General features: G+C 48.4%; 1 protein-coding gene across 2 annotated transcripts in view; it reads left to right on the top strand.

Moving 5' to 3' along the window:
- MOV10L1 (Mov10 like RNA helicase 1) overlaps positions 1–18,238 on the top strand; it is a 69,819-nt gene that overhangs the window by 9,066 nt on the left and 42,515 nt on the right. Inside the window, exons 3-10 of one of the 2 annotated variants that reach the window (XM_007976168.3) lie at positions 2,198–2,357; positions 4,075–4,187; positions 4,595–4,782; positions 9,251–9,391; positions 9,662–9,903; positions 10,470–10,599; positions 12,287–12,481; positions 16,166–16,280. In XM_007976168.3, the coding sequence (XP_007974359.1) occupies positions 2,198–2,357; positions 4,075–4,187; positions 4,595–4,782; positions 9,251–9,391; positions 9,662–9,903; positions 10,470–10,599; positions 12,287–12,481; positions 16,166–16,280 (1,284 nt within the window). Of the gene's footprint in view, positions 1–2,197; positions 2,358–4,074; positions 4,188–4,594; positions 4,783–9,250; positions 9,392–9,661; positions 9,904–10,469; positions 10,600–12,286; positions 12,482–16,165; positions 16,281–18,238 lie in introns of those variants that run through there. The other variant, XM_073006579.1, reaches the window with a different exon arrangement.

Genomic DNA, 18,238 nt, shown 5'->3' with positions numbered 1-18,238 from the left:
TGAATTTGTTGGGGTTTTTTGTTGTTGTTGTTCTTTTTTTGAGACAGAGTCTCGCTCTGTCGCCCAGGCTGGAGTGCAGTGGAGCAATCTCTGCTCACTACAAGCTCCACCTCCCGGGTTCAAGCCATTCTCCTGCCTCAGCCTCCCGAGTAGCTGGGACTACAGGTGCCCGCCACCTCGCCCGGCTAGTTTTTTGTATTTTTTAGTAGAGACGGGGTTTCTCCGTGTTAGCCAGGATGGTCTCGATCTCCTGACCTCGTGATCCGCTCGTCTCAGCCTCCCAAAGTGCTGGGATTACAGGCTTGAGCCACCGCGCCCGGCCTGTTGGGGTTTTTTTGTTGTTTGTTTGAGGCAGAGTCTCGTTCCGTCGCCCAGGATGGAGTGCAATGATGCGATCTTGACTTATTGCAACCTCCGCTTCCCGGGTTCAAGCAATTCTCATGCCTCAGCCTCCCAAGTAGCTGGGACTGCAGGTGCTTGCTACTACACCCAGCTAATTTTTTTTGTATTTTTAGTAGAGATAGAGTTTCACCATGTTGACCAGGCTGATCTTGAACTCCTGACCTCAAGTGATTCGCCTGCCTCGACCTCCCAAAGTGCTGGAATTACAGGCGTGAGCCACAACACCCAGCCTGAATTTGTGTAATAGATCACTTTTGGTAGTATTGCCATCTTAATAATTAAGTCTTAAGATTGTCATCTTAATAATTAGTTATTAACATCTTAATCACTTATAATCACTTTGGGTAGTATTGTCATCTTAATAGTTAAGTTTTAAGATTGTCATCTTGGCCGAGTGTGGTGGCTCACGCCTGTAATCCCAGCACTTTGGGAGGCCAAGGCGGGCGGATCGCAAGGTCAGGAGATCGAGACCATCCTGGTTAACACGAAGAAACCCCGTCTCTACTAAAAAATACAAAAAATTAGCTAGGTGTGGTGGCAGGCGCCTGTAGTCCCAGCTACTCAGGAGGCTGAGGTGCGAGAATGGCGTGAACCCGGGAGGTGGAGCTTGCAGTGAGCAGAGATTGCTCCACTGCACTCCAGCCTGGGCGACAGAGCGAGACTCCATCTCAAAAAAAAAAAAAGATTGTCATCTTAATAATACTAGGTTTTCAAATTCATGAACATGGTTGTCTTGCCATTTATTGAGGTATTTAATTCATTCATTAGTGTCATTGTATGCATCTTCCATCTCCTTAATTAGGTTACTAAGTGTTCTTAGGGATTAACCTATTAACCTAACAATGCAGTTATAAATGGAATTGTTTTCTCTTTCTTTGGAATCCTTTTTCTTGATTTCCTTTTTGGATTTTTCATTTCAAATGTGTGGAAATCTGATTTTTGTATGTTGACTTTGTGTCATGTGCTGGATTCATTTATTAGGTCTAACCATTTTTTGTTTTATTTACATGTGTGGGGTCTTTAGAGTTTTCCACAGATGAGATCCTACCATCTGTGAATAAAGATAATTGAAATTTGAAAGTCTTGAAGTGAGCATGGGCATCCTTACCTGGTTCCTGATCTTAGGGGAAAGCTTTCACCATTGAGTGTGGTGTGTGTTGTGAGTTTTTTATTTATGGCCTTTCTCGTGTTGAAGAGATTTCCTGCAATTCCTAGTTTATTGAGTGTGCATCATGGAAAGTGTTGATTTTGTCAAATGCTTTTTGTGCATCAGTTGAGATCATCGTGATTTTTTTCCCTCATCAGTGTAATATGGTGACTGATTTTCCTATGTTGAAACACTTGCATTCTGGGATAAACCCCATTTAGTCATGGGATATAATCCTTTTAATATGCTGCTGCATTCAGTTTGATAATATTTTGTTGAGGATTTTTGCATCAGTGTTCATAAAGGGTTGCTGTAGACTCTATGTAGGTGTCCCCCAAAATACATATGTTGAAATCCTGACCCCAGCGCGATCTTATTAGGAGGCTTTGGTGGGTGATTAGGTCACAGGGGCAGAGCCCTTATGAAACATACCCCGGAGAACCCCTTTGCCCTTTCTGCCATGTGAGGACACACCAGGAAGACACCGGCTGTGAACCAGGAAGAAGGCCCTCACCAGACCCGGAATCTGCCAGGGCCTTGATCTTGGACTTGCAGCCCTAATGGACTCAGACAGGCATTCCAGCCTGTAGTTTGCTTTTCTTGTAGTTCTTGTATTATGGTTTAAAGAGCAGTGTGTTTGTTTTACAGGTAGAAGCTGTCTCTGATAAATGGGAAGACGACAGCAGAAACCAAGGCAGTCCCTCAGACTGCAGCCCCCGAGTGCTGATTGGCTGTGTGACTTCTCTGGTGGAGGGCGCAGGCTGTATCAGTCAGACCACCTACTTCTCTCTGGAGAGTGTGTGCGAAGGTGCGCTCAAGGGTCTGTTTCATCACATTGAAAATTAGGTTTTGTCTCTTAAAGAATTGTTACGGGCCAGGCACAGTGGCTCGTGCCTATAGTCCTAGCACTTTGTCAGGCTGAGACGGGAGGATCGCTTGAGCCCAGGAGTTGGAGGCTGCAGTGAGCTATGATCCAGCCACTACACTCCAGCCTTGATGACGGAACACAACCCTGTTTGCGATGGCTACACACATCATTGAAGGGATCAGGTTTGGGCATGCTTTGTTTGTGGAGAGGGTTTGGGGATTAGAGTAGCTTCTCCAGGTGCTGGCTTTACACAGAAGGTCTTGGATATTGAGTGGACTTTGGGAGAGGGGACCAGGTCACTGTTTTGTTTTTGTGTTTTTGTTTTTGTTTTTCGAGATGGAGTCTCACTCTGTTGCCCAGGCTGGAGTGCAGTGGCATGATCTCAGCTCACTATAACCTCTGCCTCCTGGATTCAATTGATTCTCCTGCCTCAGCCTCCCGAGTAGCTGGGATTACAGGTGTGCACCACCATGCCCAGCTAATTTTTTGTATTTTTAGTAAAGATGGGGTTTCACCAGGTTGGTCGGGCTGGTCTCGAACTCTTGACCTTAGATGATCCACCCGCCTCGGCCTCCCAAAGTGCTGGGATTACAGGCTTGAGCCACCGCGCCCGGCCTCTTTCTGTTCTTTTTTTGAGACAGAGTCTCGCTCTGTGGTCCAGGCTAGAGTGCAGTGGCATGATCTCGGCCTCCCAGGTTCACACCATTCTCCTGCCTCAGCATCCCGAGTAGCTGGGACTAGAGGCGCCTGCCATCGTGCCTGGCTAATTTTTTGTGTTTTTAGTAGAGACGGGGTTTCACCGTGGTCTCGATCTCCTGACCTCGTAATCTGCCCGCTTCAGCCTCCCAAAGTGCTGGGATTACAGGCGTGAGCCACCACACCCAGCCTCTGTTTTCACATAGACAGTAATTTCACCATGGCTCACATGTTGAATGTAGATGTCATCTGATATTTGTGCTGTTACGTGTTCATCACCAGCTTTCTGGAGAAACAAACTCAGTATTCAATTATACTCTTTTTTTTTGAATTTCCAGAGTGCTTATTGCAAAATAACAAAAAGATTTTAACTACCTATACCATGGCAGACCTGTGCAGACCACCTCTCTGTTCTGTCAGCACTGCTCAGCCACTTCATGTCACTGAATCTGCAGTTTTCCACCAGCTGCTGGAGGCCCAGTGGTGTCTTGCGTCTGGCAGGCCATGGCTGGGGCCACAGCCCAGCTCTCTGGCACACTGAGGGGCTGACTGGACCATTGAGTGCTTCCCTCACACCTGAGCGCAGGTGTCTCTCTGTCCCTGAGCACCATGTGTGTGTCCCTGACAGGGAGGTGCCACAAACACTGCAGGACAGGGGAAGGGGGATGCCACCTGCCCTCAGATGTGCCACATGGGGCAGGACTGCCATGAGCATGCACAGTGCACCTTCTGGAGCCTAGAGGTGTGAGTGAGAGGCTCCAGCTCAGCTCCTTTTTTTGCAGTGGTTAATATTAATACTTCAGGGTTTTAAATTCCAAAATATGTTTCTCACAGTAGTAGAAAGTGCCTTTTAAATGTTTAAATGTATCCTCAGATATGATAGAAATGATTTCAGTCTACCACGATCTCAGAATAACTTATGCACTTTAACACTACCATGGCTTTTCCCTGGCGGTTTCAGGCTTCGAGCCCTGCAAGGGAGACTGGGTAGAGGCTGAGTACCAGATCCGGCCCGGCACATGGAACAGCGAAGCCACCTCGGTGAAGCCGCTGAGATACAAGCGCGTGGACAAGGTAGCGTGCCGGCGAGTGGCTCCTCTCTGTGCTTCTAGCAGACCTGCCATCGGGGTAACTTGCACAGCCCAGGCTTCTCCTGCATGTGTTGGGAGCCTGGAAAAATACAGCTTAGTCATGGCCAAAGAGGAGTGTGTTTTCCTATTGATAATGCTGTGTTTCCTTAGGAAATAGTAACCCCGAGTGCTTGCATAGCTAAATTCTAAGGTCTACAGCTTACACGACAGTACTAAAATGTTCTAAGGAGAAAGGTGTGTTAGAGAAATATTGGACGAGTGCTATGGGATGGCGGACTTGAGCTTCCTGGTGCAGCTTGTGTGCTTTGGGCTGACTTGGGTGTGTGTTAGAGCTGTGCCCTGGCGTCGTGCAGCACCTGCTTCCCGTGACACTCAGCTCTGTGCTCCCAGGTCTGCATCTCTAGCCTCTGTGGAAGGAACGGGGTGATTGAGGAAAGCATCTTCTTCACCTTGGACTCCTTGAAACTGCCAGACGGGTACACACCCCGGAGAGGTGACATGGTCAATGCAGTGGTGGTGGAGAGCAGCCAGTCGTGCTACGTCTGGAGGGCGCTCTGTATGACCCTAGTGAAGAGGCGGTAAGAAAATGCTTTTCTGGCCAGGCGCGGTGGCTCACGCCTGTAATCCCAACACTTTGGGAGGCCGAGGCGGGTGGATCATGAGGTCAGGAGTTTGAGACCAGCCTGACCAACATGGTGAAATCTGTCTCTACTAAAAGTACAAAATTAGCTGGCCCTGGTGGTGGGTGCCTGTAATCCCAGCTTCTCGGGAGGCTGAGGCAGGAAAATTGCTTAAACCTGAGAGGCAAAGGTTGCAGTGAGCTCACATCGTGCCACTGCACTCAGGCTTGGGCGACAAGCAAAACTCTGTCTCAATAAAAGAAAATGCTTTTCTTCTTTGGGATGTGAAAGGCCCAATTTAAGTATATTTTGAAGAGTTACTTTAATAAGCCAAATAGTAGACATTTCAAGCCCTGAGTTGTTGAGGTAAAAGGAGAGCATCCCTAGCGCTTCGGGAGGCTGTGGCAGGAGAATTGCTTGAGCCCAGGAATTTGAGACCAGCCTGGGGACCGTAGTGCGACACTATCTCTACAAAACATTAAAAAATTAGCCAAGCATGGTGGTGTGTGCCCCTGGTCCCAGCTAGGCACGAGGCTGAAGCAGGAAGATTGCTTGAGCCTAGGAGCTTGAGGCTGCTGTGAGCTGTGATCGTGCTACCGCACTCTAGCCTGAGCAACAGAGCAAGACTCAGTCTTTAAAAAAAAGAGAAAGGAAAAGGAGGCTGGGCATGGTGGCTCACGCCTGTAATCCCAACCCTTTGGGATGCCAAGGTGGGTGGATCACGAGGTCAGGAGTTTGAGACTAGCCTGGCCAACATGGAAACTCTGTCTCTACTAAAAATACAACAATTAGCTGGGTGTGGTGGCACGCACCTGTAATCCCAGCTACTCGGGAGGCTGAGGCAGGAGAATCGCTTGAACCCAGGAGGCAGGGGTTGCAGTGAGGTGAGATCGTGCCACTGCACTCCAGCTTGGGTGACAGAGGGAGACACTGTCTCAAAAAAAAAAAAAAGACTGTCTTGCCTGGGTGCGGTGGCTCACGCCTGTAATCCCAGCACTTTGGAAGGCCAAGGCAGGGTAGATCACGAGGTCAGGAGATCGAGACCATCCTGGCTAACACGGTGAAACCCCGTCTCTACTAAAAATACAAAAAATTAGCCGGGCGTGGTGGCGGCGCCTGTAGTTCCAGCTACTCAGGAGGCTGAGGCAGGAGAATGGTGTGAACCCGGGAGGCGGAGCTTGCAGTGAGCCTCTCGAGATCGCACCACTACACTCCAGCCTGGGCAACAGGGCGAGACTCCATCTCAAAAGAAGATAGACTGTCTTTTGGAGGCTTTCAGCCATCTCCATGGTTGACTGAAGGTGGAGTTACGGGTCCCTCTTCGTCCTTCATCTTACATTGGTGATTGACATTTTTGGTGGATTTTTCTCTTGTTGTTTCACATTTTGGCATTTAAAAAAATGTATTGAACATGGTTCTTAAAATTATTGGATTTCCGGCCAGCCACAGTGTCTCATGCCTGTAATCCTACCACTTTGGGAGGCCAAGACGGGCGGATTACCTGAGCTCAGGAGTTCAAAACCAGCCTGGGCAACATGGTGAAACCCCGTCTCTACTAAAATACAAAAAATTAGCCAGGCATGGTGGCACACACCCTTGATTCCAGCTACTCTGGAGGCTGAGGCAGGAGAATTGCTTGAACCCGGGAGGCGGAAGATGCAGTGAGCAGAGATCGTGCCACTGCACTCCAGCCTGGGTAACAGAGCCAGACTCCATCTCCAATTAAAACAAAAAATTATTAGATTTCCTGTATCTGTGTTCTTTGTGTGCTAGACATGAAAAGGCTTCCCTGAGTTCGCTACTTGCGGGGCAGCCCCAGCTCTGACCCACCCCCTCCCTGCCTGCCTATAACTGAAAGGTATGTGAGACAGGTCTCAATCAAGTTAGAAGTTCACTTTGCCAAAGTGAAGGACATACCTGGGAAAAAGGACCACAAATCCACAGGAACAATCTGTGGTTCTTGCCCTTTTCCGAGGATGATTTTGAGGCCTTCGGTATTTAAAAGAGAAAAGTGGACTGGAGGAGAAAGAGGGTATGGTCACATGACTGGATACATATTTGCAAGAGGTAAGGAAAAGGAACAGGGAGGGAGAGTTGGTTATGTAAATCAGCACTTCGATGTAAGAGAAGGTAGGTAACATGGAGATGTTTAACCTTGTCTCATAGCTCTTTGCTTAGGGACAAAGGAAAGGCAGCTTCTTGCATGACTCAGCTTCTGGCTGAGTTTTTTCCTTTTGGCATGGTGAGTGGGGTAGCGAGTCTTTCTTTTCTTTTTTTTTTTTGAGACAGAGTCTCTCTCTGTCACCCAGGCTGGAGTGCAGTGGTGCGATCTCAGCTCATTGCAAGTTCCACCTTCCGTGTTCATGCCATTCTCCCGCCTCAGCCTCCTGAGTACCTGGGATTACAGGCACCCGCCACCACGCCTGGCTAATTTTGTTGTATTTTTAGTAGAGACAGGGTTTCACTGTGTTAGCCAGGATGGTCTCAATCTCCTGACCTCATGATCCGCCCGCCTTGGCCTCCCAAAGTGCTGGGATTACAGGCGTGAGCCACCGCACCTGGCCGTGAGTCTTTATTTTCTTTTCACACTCCTTACTCACCACCAGTGAGCTTCTGAGACATCTCCTCCATCAGTCCACTTATTTTTGATCCCGGTAGAATGCAGGTTCTGTTTGGGGAAAGCGTCTGCTTTCCAGCCCTGTATCTGGTGCCTGGCTGGGCCTCTGGGTGCAGACAGACAACCCTGTGTTAACTGAGCCACGGGTGTGTGGAACAGTGCACCCCATGTAAGGGAGCTGCCGGAAGATGGACTAGGGGCTATGGGGGTGTGTTAACGGGAAAGGACCTGGTGGGCTCTGCCTCCTAGGCACCTCGCCATGGCACACTGGCAGATGCTTATTTGGGTGCTCAGAGCCCAGTTCCCCCTCCCCACTGGACCCTGCTTTCCTTTGGGAGGGTGTCTAGGGCCCATCTCGTGGGCGAGGATGTGACATGCACTCCATCTGACCACAGAGGCCTGGGACGCACAAGAGCTCTGCTTTCAGCCCAGTCTGCTGAGCCTGCTGGTGCCAGGACATAAGACAGGGTGGGGTTCCTTGACCTGCACCTCCTCCCTGTGTCTGAGTCAACTCCTCAGGCTTCTCATCTGTTCTCTGACCTCATCCCCAGGCGGAAGCTGTGGCGTCCCATTCTTGCATCAGGCCCAGAAAGCCCGGGCCTGCAGTGTGGCCTGGGGTCTGCAGGGATTCACCAGGGTGGGATTCACCAGGGCTGCGAAGGAGACAGCACAGCACCAAACCTGCGCTTTCCTCACTCTTCTCTTTAGGCTAGAAATGCTTGAAAAAGACCTGTTTCTGCCCCAACAGCATTTCCCCACTGAGGCCTCCTGACCACAGAGTAGAAGCTGCTGGGATGGGCGAGCCAGGGAAGCCAGGGCGCCTGTTCCTCAGCTTGTGGCCCCAGGTGGGGCGGCCCCTCTGCACCCCAGAAACAGATCATGTGCCGAGAGCAAGCTCCTGATGTCCGCTCATTCCCGCAACCTTCCCATGCAAGAGCTCCGCAGCTTCTTCTGTGGGGGCTGAGCCACGGACAGGGCAGTAGCACCTGACGACTCCTTCCTGCAAAATCCCCACCCCCTCCATCAGCAACGCTGTGGACTCTCTGCCCCTGCACCTCCCTTGCCACACCTGGGCACACGGAGAAGGGAGAGCCGGACAGGCACCTGCCAGGAGGGGCTGCTCTGTAACTGGGAACCTCACTGAGTTTGCAGCAGGGGCCAGAATTGTGGGGAGCCATTCTAGAGACCATTTTTTTTATGGCGCCACAGATTGGAAAGGGGCATGAAGCAGGTTTACCTTCTGGAAAGAGCTTGTGGAGAGGCAGGGAGGAGAATCAAGCCTGCGTCATCAGTAGAAGAAGGGGAAGTAAATGGGTCCATTTTTAGGGAAAGGTAAAATCTCTTCATTTTCTAAAGAAAAAAACTTATTTCATTGTTTTCAAACATTTCAAAGCAACAGAACTCTTTCCAAAGCGAGTTTAGTGGAGCCCTAATAGGCAAGGCCCATTGCCTCCCCCACCACCACCTTGGAAGGTGGCTGGAGAGACGAGGACTGAGAATGCCACCCTAACTCTGCGCCCTGAGCACGAGGTAGGCAGTGCCGGGGAGCACATTCAGGACACCATTCTCAGGCTCATCCCCTGTGACTGTCCTCTGGGCTGCTCCCTTTTCTCTAGACTTCATGAAGCGTGTCATTTTCTTCCTTCGGATTTGCCATCCTTCTTAGAAACCTAAGTCTTGTGGAAGTCCTGCCTGTGGTGGAGTGGTCCTCTGAGTGCCCCCACCGGCAGTCTATCGTTAAGAGCAGAGGCAGGTGAGGAAGGGGTGGTGCTGCTGCAGAGGGACATCTTTCTGGGGCTCTTTTTTCAGAGACGCCGCCCCCGTTCATGAGGCCACTCAGTTCTATGGAACCATTTTGTTGAAGAACAAAGGTGATATTGAAGTTACACAGATGACACATTTTGGAACCCTAAAGGAAGGAAGAAGTAAAACTATGGTGATCTGGATAGAGTGAGTTTGCCACTGAAAGATTTTCTGTAAAGCTACATTAATGGCTTTTAAACTGTGACGTAATAATTTCTGTAAAACCAACTTTGGTCATTTATTTTTTTCTTTATGAAGGTCTTTTCAAACTTTTTTACCCCAAAATGTCCTTTTTACTTATATTCGTAAGTGTATTTGCAGTCACCACTTCCTAGATTAAGTTCTGTGTTTTACAATAACTGAATATTTTGGTTTTAGAAATCCTGGCTGGGTTCATGGTTAATTTTCTTTTTCCAGGAATAAAGGAGACATTCCTCAAAACTTAGTCAGCTGTAAACTGGCTGGCTGGGATCAATCTAAACAATTCAGATTTCAAATGCTGGATAAAGACCAGACGTGCCCCATAGTATCTTTTGTTTCTGTTTCTGAGAAGGAGGATTCATCAGATGAAAATGTTAATTCATTAAATAGCCACACAAAAAACACAATCTCTCAGATGTCAGAGAACGGTTTGGTGAACAACAGAGGAATCTCTCCAGGTAGTGGACGTTTCGGCTGTCACTGCATGAGGTTGGGTGGGCTAGGGGCCATGGGGTTGTGAGCTCTGGAGCGGGCCATGGAGTTGTGAGCTCTGGACAGAGGGCAGGCAGCAGGGGCCAGAATACCTGGCAGCTGCAGTGCTTTGTGCTCTGAGCTCTTCGGCTTCAGGCCCTTCTCCTCTTGCTGACAAGGTTAGGGAGAGGGACAGAAAGCAGCTTGACAAATACCAAGAGGTGCTTCAGATGGCAGCCAGCTCCTGAGTGCTTCTAAGCAGGGAAAGATTGCTGGGCACGCCAGGGGGGGCCTTCTTTCCCAGCACTTGGATAGTTGTGGTCACAGCCCTTTCCTACTTCCAGCTGCTCTCTCTGCTTATGTTTTTCCAGCCACCATCTGAGACTTTGCCCTGTGTTTTTGTGTGCATGTGTGTGTGTGTGTGTGTGTGTATGTGTGTGTGTGTGTGTGTGTTGTGTGTTTGAGAGAGTCTTCATTTCCACTAAGCATGCCAGCACTGTTAGAGATAATTTGCCTTTTGGTCTAACTTTGTATTAAAATTTTTATTTCCCAGGTGATTATACCTGTAAAGGAGAAAATGGAGAAAAAGACATTCTCTCAAGGAAGCAGATGACAGAGCCCGAGCCTGGGGGGCTTGTCCCTCCAGGGGGAAAAACCTTCATTGTGGTCGTATGTGATGGAAAGTAAGGGCCTGGAGGTCTGAAGAAAGCTGCCTTTTTAAGTTTCTCTGATATTTCTAGGTTGGGCGTTATAAAAGGTACTCCTTTGAGGCGGGTAGATCACCTGAGACCAGGAGTTCGAAACCAGCCTGGCCAACATGGCGAAACCCTGCCTCTACTAAAAATACAAAAATTACTTGGGCCCCTGTAATCCTAACTACTCAGGATGCTGAGGCAGTAGAATCACTTAAGCCCAGGTGACGGACGTTGCAGTGAGCCAAGATCGCATGACTGCACTCCAACCTGAGACAGAGCAAGACTCTGTCTCAAAAAAACAAAAAGGTACACCTGATTGTTTTGATTTGACAGAATCCTAAGAAAAAGCTTTGATCTAGAAGCCGGCTACCAAGTGTGACCCACCTGGGGCAATGGATCCTGTAACTTCGCACTACTCATGAGGGTCCTCACCAGACGGCCTCGCTGTCACCCTCACAAAGAAAACAGGGCCTCTGTGAGGCTCTCTGAGGCCTAAGCTCCCTGTGCTTCTGCTGTTCTGAGACATCACGTCGGCTCCCCTTCACTGCCTTACCCGTGTTCCCCGTAGCCGAGCCCTCGAACCTCGGTCATCTCCATCCTGTCACCTGGGTGTTTGGCCAAGGCACGGACAGCACAGTGTGCTGAGGGAGGGGCAGGGATGGTCTCTTCCTAGCTGGGATGCCAGTCACCAACCTTGAGCCCTCCCCCTCCCTGGTGTGGTTGGCTACATCAACTGACCAAACAGGCCCTGTCCTCCAGCTCCCTGTGTCCCCACATCCCTGCCTAAGCTGCCCTACGGTGCGTGATTGCCTTCCAGCTGGGTGTCTAATCCTCAATTTTTTAAAAAACTTAAATCTGATGAAATCACAGCTCATCAACATCAAGCTGTGGGTGGCAAGTGCCCAGTCAGCTGTGTGAGGTGCAGCCAGCTTCAGTGCTTTTTTTTTTTTTTTTTTTTTTTGACCTTATGACAACATAGAAACAGGTTTAAAAAAAAACAAAAAACAGTCATAGGTGGGCACAACGTGTAGTGTGGATGGTGTAGCCCCAGTTAGAGCCACAGCAAGGGCTGGGCAGAAAGCACATTAGGTGTAGTACCTGTTTTTGGTCATGTCATAAAATTCTGACTTAAAGCTGGAAATATCAAAACTTTCCTATTCTTATATGTTAGGATTACAAAAAAGACTGTCATAGATGCTTAATTTTTGTTGTTGTTGTTGTTGCCCAGGCTGGAGTGCAGAGGCGTGATCATGGCTCACTGCAGCCTCCACCTCCCTGAGTTCCCACCTCAGCCTCCCAAGTAGCCGGAACCACAGGCATGCACCGCCATGCCCGGCTAATTTGTGTATTTTTTGCAGAGACAGGTTCATCCTATGTTTCCCAGGCTGGTCTCAAACTCCTGGGCTCAAGCAATCTGCCTGCCTCAGTCTCCCAAAGTGCTAGGATTACAGGCCTGAGCCACTGCACCCAGCCCATAGGTGCTTAATTTTATCTTGAGAAAATATTAATTACATAGCTTATTTTAGAAAATCTCTTTTTTCTCTGGAAAAAGAATTATTGAAGACTAAAGATGACTGTTAGCTCTGTCACTTTTCTTGTATGTGCAAAGGAAAATTGTGTTGACTCTGCTTGTCTTAATTATGACTAAAACTAAATTTCATTTTGTTTTTTCAAGAAATCCTGGCCGCTGCAAGGAGCTCCTTTTGCTTTGTTTTTCCGATTTCCTGATTGGGCGATACCTTGAAGTAAATGTTATCAGTGGGGAGGAGTCACTAATTGCTGTGCGCGAACCATTTTCTTGGAAAAAGCTTAAAAGTTCACAAGCATTAACATCCGCAAAAACGACAGTTGTTGTGACCACACAGAAAAGGTACCCTAAGTGAAATGAATGTGGCTCTTGGTCTGGCAGTTTTATCTGCTGGGTTTCAAGCCTCTTTCCATGATTGTATTTGGGGGACGGGGTGCATTTCCATGGACCTCTGAAGGTCAAGTTCTGTCTCTGCAGCTGCCCAGCAGCAGCGTGAAGCCCAAGGAAGACGGCCTTCACTCCCTCAAGCCCCACTCTGCCCTGGCAGTTCTCAAGATGGCTCTCAGAGTAGGCTGGCCTCACCCAGCTCCCACCACCTCTCCCATCCTGACGAGGCCATGGTGTGTAGTGCACGGCATCCCTGTGTCACTCGCACTGGGGGCAACAGGATTGTGGGGTCACCTGAAGCCTGTTTGAAGATGTGGTACCACTTAAGAATGAAGAGAAACAGTGTGTGATCTGGGACTTGTGGCTGGGGAACATAGGGACCACCCAGATTTTAACTGGAGTTTTGTCTCAGGAAAGCATTTCACGTCCACGTGTTCTCTTCTGTAGTTATAAAACCAAAAAGCCCTGAAATAGCAGGCTTTTCTTTTCTTTTTTCTTTTTTTTTTTTTTTTTGAGACAGAGTCTCTCTGTCGCCCAGGCTGGAGTGCAGTGGTGCCATCTCGGCTCACCGTAAGCTCCGCCTCCCGGGTTCACGCCATTCTCCTGCCTCAGCCTCCCGAGTAGCTGGGACTACAGGCGCCTGCCACCTCGCCCAGCTGGTTTTTTTTTTTTTTTTTGTATTTTTTAGTAGAGACGGGGTTTCACTGTGTCCGCCAGGATGGTCTCGATCTCCTGACCTCGTGATCCGCGCGTCTCAGCCTCCCAAAGTGCTGGGATTACAGGCGTGAACCACCGCGCCTGGCCTTACAGCAGGCTTTTCTAAAGTTTAATGACTTTGTCCCATGTGTGTGTGACGTTTCCTCCATCAGCTGTAATAACTGATGGGTTTGAGCTCTGCTACCACCCCAGAGCCCCCTGAGGGTGAGATGGGTCACTTTTGTAATATGGGAAAATTCTGAATTTCAAATCACGTGTTGCCCCAGTTACAGTTCAAGATGAGGGATTACGGACTTCTACTGAGTTGCAGACTGACGGGAAAACCTGTTACCAGAGAAGAATATGTGGTTGTTTACGTTTTAAGGTTAGACCATTGTCTGAATCACAGCACCACCACCAAGAAGCTGTGTGACCTTGGGCAAGTTTCTTAACCACTCTGAGCCTTATTCTTGTTGGTAAAATGATAGTCCCTGCCTCATGTGGTTTGAAGGTTGAGTGAGGTCATGCATGTAAAATGTACAGTTTCCTGGCACAAAGCAATCACTCAGTAAGTGAATAAGCAGTCATCCCTGGGCACATTATTATTGAGAAAAAGGGGCTCACTGCCTGATGCACTAGAGGCCATTGCTACGACAGTGGGTTTCTGAGAAAAGAAAAGCTTTGTATTGAAAACCAACCCCCAAGGAGACAGGAGTCAAGCTCAAATGCGTCTCTCTGTGCTGACTTTAAGGCAGTAATTTTATCAGAAAACGTTTAGCGGGTAGAGTCTGGGATTAATAGGTAGTTGGTGGAAGGAAAAGGGAGGGCTGGAAAGGCCTTGGGTGTGCGTAGTTACCTCTTCATGCTACCTCACGGGTCATGTGCCAGTTCGGAGGGAGTTCGCATGAAACACGTGGTGGGAATCCAGGCTGTGATGTCAGTAAGCTCTGCACAAACTCCAGTTGTCTATTTTGGTTCTAGCTGATCTCAGCCAGTCCTTTGATGTCATAAGCAGAGGGAGTCTCAGCGTTGGAGTTGTTTCTTATCACCCATCCTGCAGGCTCAAGAATTTCTGTTAGTCATTGGTTTCTTTAACTCTTTGGGCACAGTTTCAACATCAAGGGGCTATAGGGATGTAACCCAGAAAAGGAGCAGGAAGGTCCCTCGGCTGCCAGACAGAGTAGAGTCCCCAAGGATCGAGTTTTAATTATAGGAGCCTTGGAGGATCCCTGGTTCTCATCTAGTGACACACCAAGCAGTTTTCTAGTTAGCATTTGGCTTAACACAAAGAGTAAAATGCACAAAGCAACAGTCACAAGGATTTTAACCCCCTGGTCAGTTACTTCCCTGTGAATATTAACATATTGTGTGGGAGCATCTCTAAAACAAGGACATTAGTTTCCTGCTGGTCAGGTTGGTGACCCAGAGTGCCTGACCCGGGTTGGCTCAAGCACACCTGGAGCACCAGGTGTCTGGACCTGCCCATGCAGGCATTGGCGGGTGCCTGCTTCCAGAGCTGTCCATCTGTGGCCGCCTGTCACAGGCACTGTACTTCCTGCTAGGACCCCCAGTGCCAGGCAGCTTTGGCTCTTAGAGCAGCATGTTCACTTAGCAGATCTGTTCTGGGTGCTCTGTAGGCAAGCACCTTCCCAGCTGAGTTTCTAGCCACCCATCATGGTAGCGACCACATTTTGTTAATCCAGCGTGTCTTTTGAGGCCATGTGGTTCTGTCAGCTGTTCAGGCTGTTGACCTAAGCCTGTAGTGATCATCCTGGTTTCCCTTTACCTTGTTCATGTTAGTAATCAATGCTTTCCAAATACACCTCACACGTGAGCACTGACATAACCCTTGGCACAAACCACAGGGAGTGTCTTCACCCCTTTTCTCCTGTTGAGGGGTGAGCCAGTGGAACCCAAATTGAGATGACAGTGAATGGAATACAGAGAGCAATGTGGGCTTCTCTCTTGGGTGAGACTGCACTGAAAGGGAAAGCTAGGAGGGAATGAGGGATAAAGGTCCAGCTAACATCCTTATTCGCTGAATTGAGGTTTATCGACCTCACTCTGACTTTTCATTTCCCTGTTCCCTCCTGGCTTCTCCTCTCCTGTCTGTCCCTTTCCTGTCATCTCTGTTGCTGCATTGGGCTTGCCTCCAGAGCAGCAATGTTCTTCATCCTGAACATGCAGAGAAACCACAGGCTGGGAAACAACAAAAACAAATCGAAGGCAGGACCCAGACAGAGCAGCCTTTTCCTAATGTGTGCTTTGCAGGGATAGGCCCAGATGGAGTCCTGATGACAAATACAGTAGGAAGAGCTCAGCTCATAGAATGTTAAAAACAGCTGTTTTCAAACTCCTGGTTCCAGCAGATTCTGGGGGTTCCAGCCCTGTTTTCCCACAGCCTGTGCAGCTACACTTACCTGTGTACAAATAGTAGACTCATGGAAACTGTTTGAGGAAAGGATCCCAGAGCTAAAACAAAAGCTTCGAACCACTGCCTTAGACCAGCTGTTCATATATCAGTTCTTTTCAGTGAGTGGATGAACTTTGGTCTCCCTAAAATAGGACAGGATGTTTAGGTAAGAATGTCTAGGCCAGGTGCGGTGGCTCACACCTGTAATCCCAGCACTTTGGGAGGCCGAGGTGGGCGGAGCACAAGGTCAGGAGATCGAGACCATCCTAGCTAACTCGGTGAAACACCGTCTCTACTAAAAATACAAAAAATTAGCCGGGCGTGGTGGCTGGCGCCTGTAGTTCTAGCTACTCAGGAGGCTGAGGCAGGAGAATGGCGTGAACTCGGGAGGCAGAGCTTGCAGTGAGCCTAGTTCGCGCCACTGTACTCCAGCCTGGGCAACAGAGCGAGACTCCGTCTCAAAAAAAAGAATGTCTAGTGATACCTGGCGATAAAGACTTGTTTTTAACTTGTGAACTTAATTTTTTAAGGAACTCAAGACGACAACTTCCAAGTTTTCTTCCACAATATCCAATCCCAGATAGACTTAGAAAATGTGTGGAACAAAAAATTGACATCCTGACTTTCCAGCCATTACTTGCAGAGGTAGGAAGTATCTGATGGCCTATGGGGTGTTTGCATCTTCTAATGCTCTTGTTTTCTGACAAAGCCAGGAGGTTCCTTCTCAGGTTCAGACCTTCATCTGGCTCATTTTCTTCACAGGTAGCTGAGATAACGAGGGTCACTGTCTGGCCCTGAGGCACACTGCCAGACCTGCTGTGCTTCAGGGGCTGGCATCCCATAGCTTCACTGGGAGTCATGCACAGGGCCTTTGGGGTCTGGAGCAGAAGAACTCAGGAATACCTGTGCCATCAACTCAGCCTCTCTCGCTAGACTAGGAGGCCTTTGTTATGAGCAAGAAGCATTCCAGCCTCTTAACATCACCCTGACAGAGCCAGCAGGGCAAGGGTCCAGGGGAGGAGAGCCCAGGTCCCCACCCATATGAGAGACAGAGGAGCATGTTCTGAGTGAGGTGTCTGGAGAAGAAAAGTCCAAGAAGGATGAAAAGTCTATGAAATTTGACAGTTTGAGGGGAGAACATTGCCCTTTGTCCAGGAGGGTTTTTTTCTGTAGGGCTTTGAGGTGTTCTGAGAGTCCCCAGCTAAACTGGAGCTCCAGTGCCAGAGCAACTGGCAGCCCTGTCCTGAGGAGAATGAAGGGAATGGGACCTGGGTGTTCACCATGCACCCTTCAGGGGATACTTGTTTTACCAGGAGGACAGGCTGATGCCCCATAACCAGGGGTTCCTCACACAGGAAACTAACTTATTCTGGCAGACGCCCTAGTGGCTCTCGTCTGACCTGTGTCCGGGTTATGCCTGCCTGACCATCTGGCACTGGGAGCTCAATCTTATGTTCCTCAATGCCAGGGAAAACCCGGCCTGGGCAGCACTGGGTTCTTGGGTTGGAAGGTGCAATTCAATCCATTGCCATGATAGAAACAAGTTCAGGTATGTTTTACTCACAGATCCTGGGCAGGGAGGATGCCATGAGTCGGGAGTGCAGTCCTCTCTCCCCCAGTCATTTTGAGTTTGCAGGCAAATGCCTGAATGGTTCATTGAAAGAAAGTGGCGGAAAAAGCTGGACCTGGGTCTGCTGGGATGGGGAGGTGCTCCTCAGCTCCTCCCTCGGGACCCAGGTCTGCTGGGCTTGGAGGGTGCTCCTCAGTTCCTTCCTCAGGCCACCAACTTGATGTTTTGATGCTGCAGCTTTGTAGTAAGTTTTGAAATCAGGAAATTTGAGTCCTCCAGCTTCATTGTTCTTTGGCAAAATTTATTTTGCTTTTCAAGATCTTTCATATGAATTTTAAGATGCATTTTTCTATTTCTGCAAAATACACCATTGGAATTTTTTTCCCCAGAGACGAAGTCTCACTACATTGCCCAGGCTGGTCTCAGACTCCTGGCCTCAAGTATTCCTCCCCCCTCAGCCCCCCAAAGTGCTTGGGATTACAGGTGTGAGCCACTGCACCTGGCCTGTCATTGGAATTTTGATGGGAATTGCATTGAATCTGTAGATTGCGTTGGTTAGTATGGACATTTTAACAATATTGAATCCTCCAGGCTATGAACATGGAATATGTTAACATTTATTTATGTCTTCTTTAATTTCTTACAGCAGTGTTTTGTCATTTTCTTTGTATATGTTTTTCACTTCTTTGGTTAAATTAATTTGTAAGTATTTTATTCTTTTTGCTGCTGTTGTAAATACATTGCTCTCATAGCTTACTTTTCAGATTCTTCATTGTTGTTTAGAAATGAAGATACTTTTTGTCCTTTGATTTTGTACCCTGCTACTTTGCTGAATTTATTTATCCTAACAGTTTTTTGTGGAATCTTTTAGAGTTTTCTACATATAAAATTATGCCATCTGCAAACATATAATTTTGCTTCTTCTTTTTCAATTTAGATGCCTTTCATTTCCTTTTCTTGCCTAATTGCTCTGGCTAGAACTTCTAGTACCATGTTGAATAGGAGTGGTGAAAGCAAGCATCCTTCTCTTGGA

The sequence above is a fragment of the Chlorocebus sabaeus genome, chromosome 19, assembly GCF_047675955.1.
Source record: "Chlorocebus sabaeus isolate Y175 chromosome 19, mChlSab1.0.hap1, whole genome shotgun sequence".
In the NCBI taxonomy this organism is placed as follows: Eukaryota; Metazoa; Chordata; class Mammalia; order Primates; family Cercopithecidae; genus Chlorocebus; species Chlorocebus sabaeus.
The sequence above is the reverse complement of the archived record's forward strand: the minus strand, read 5'-3'. Positions and strand labels throughout refer to the sequence as shown.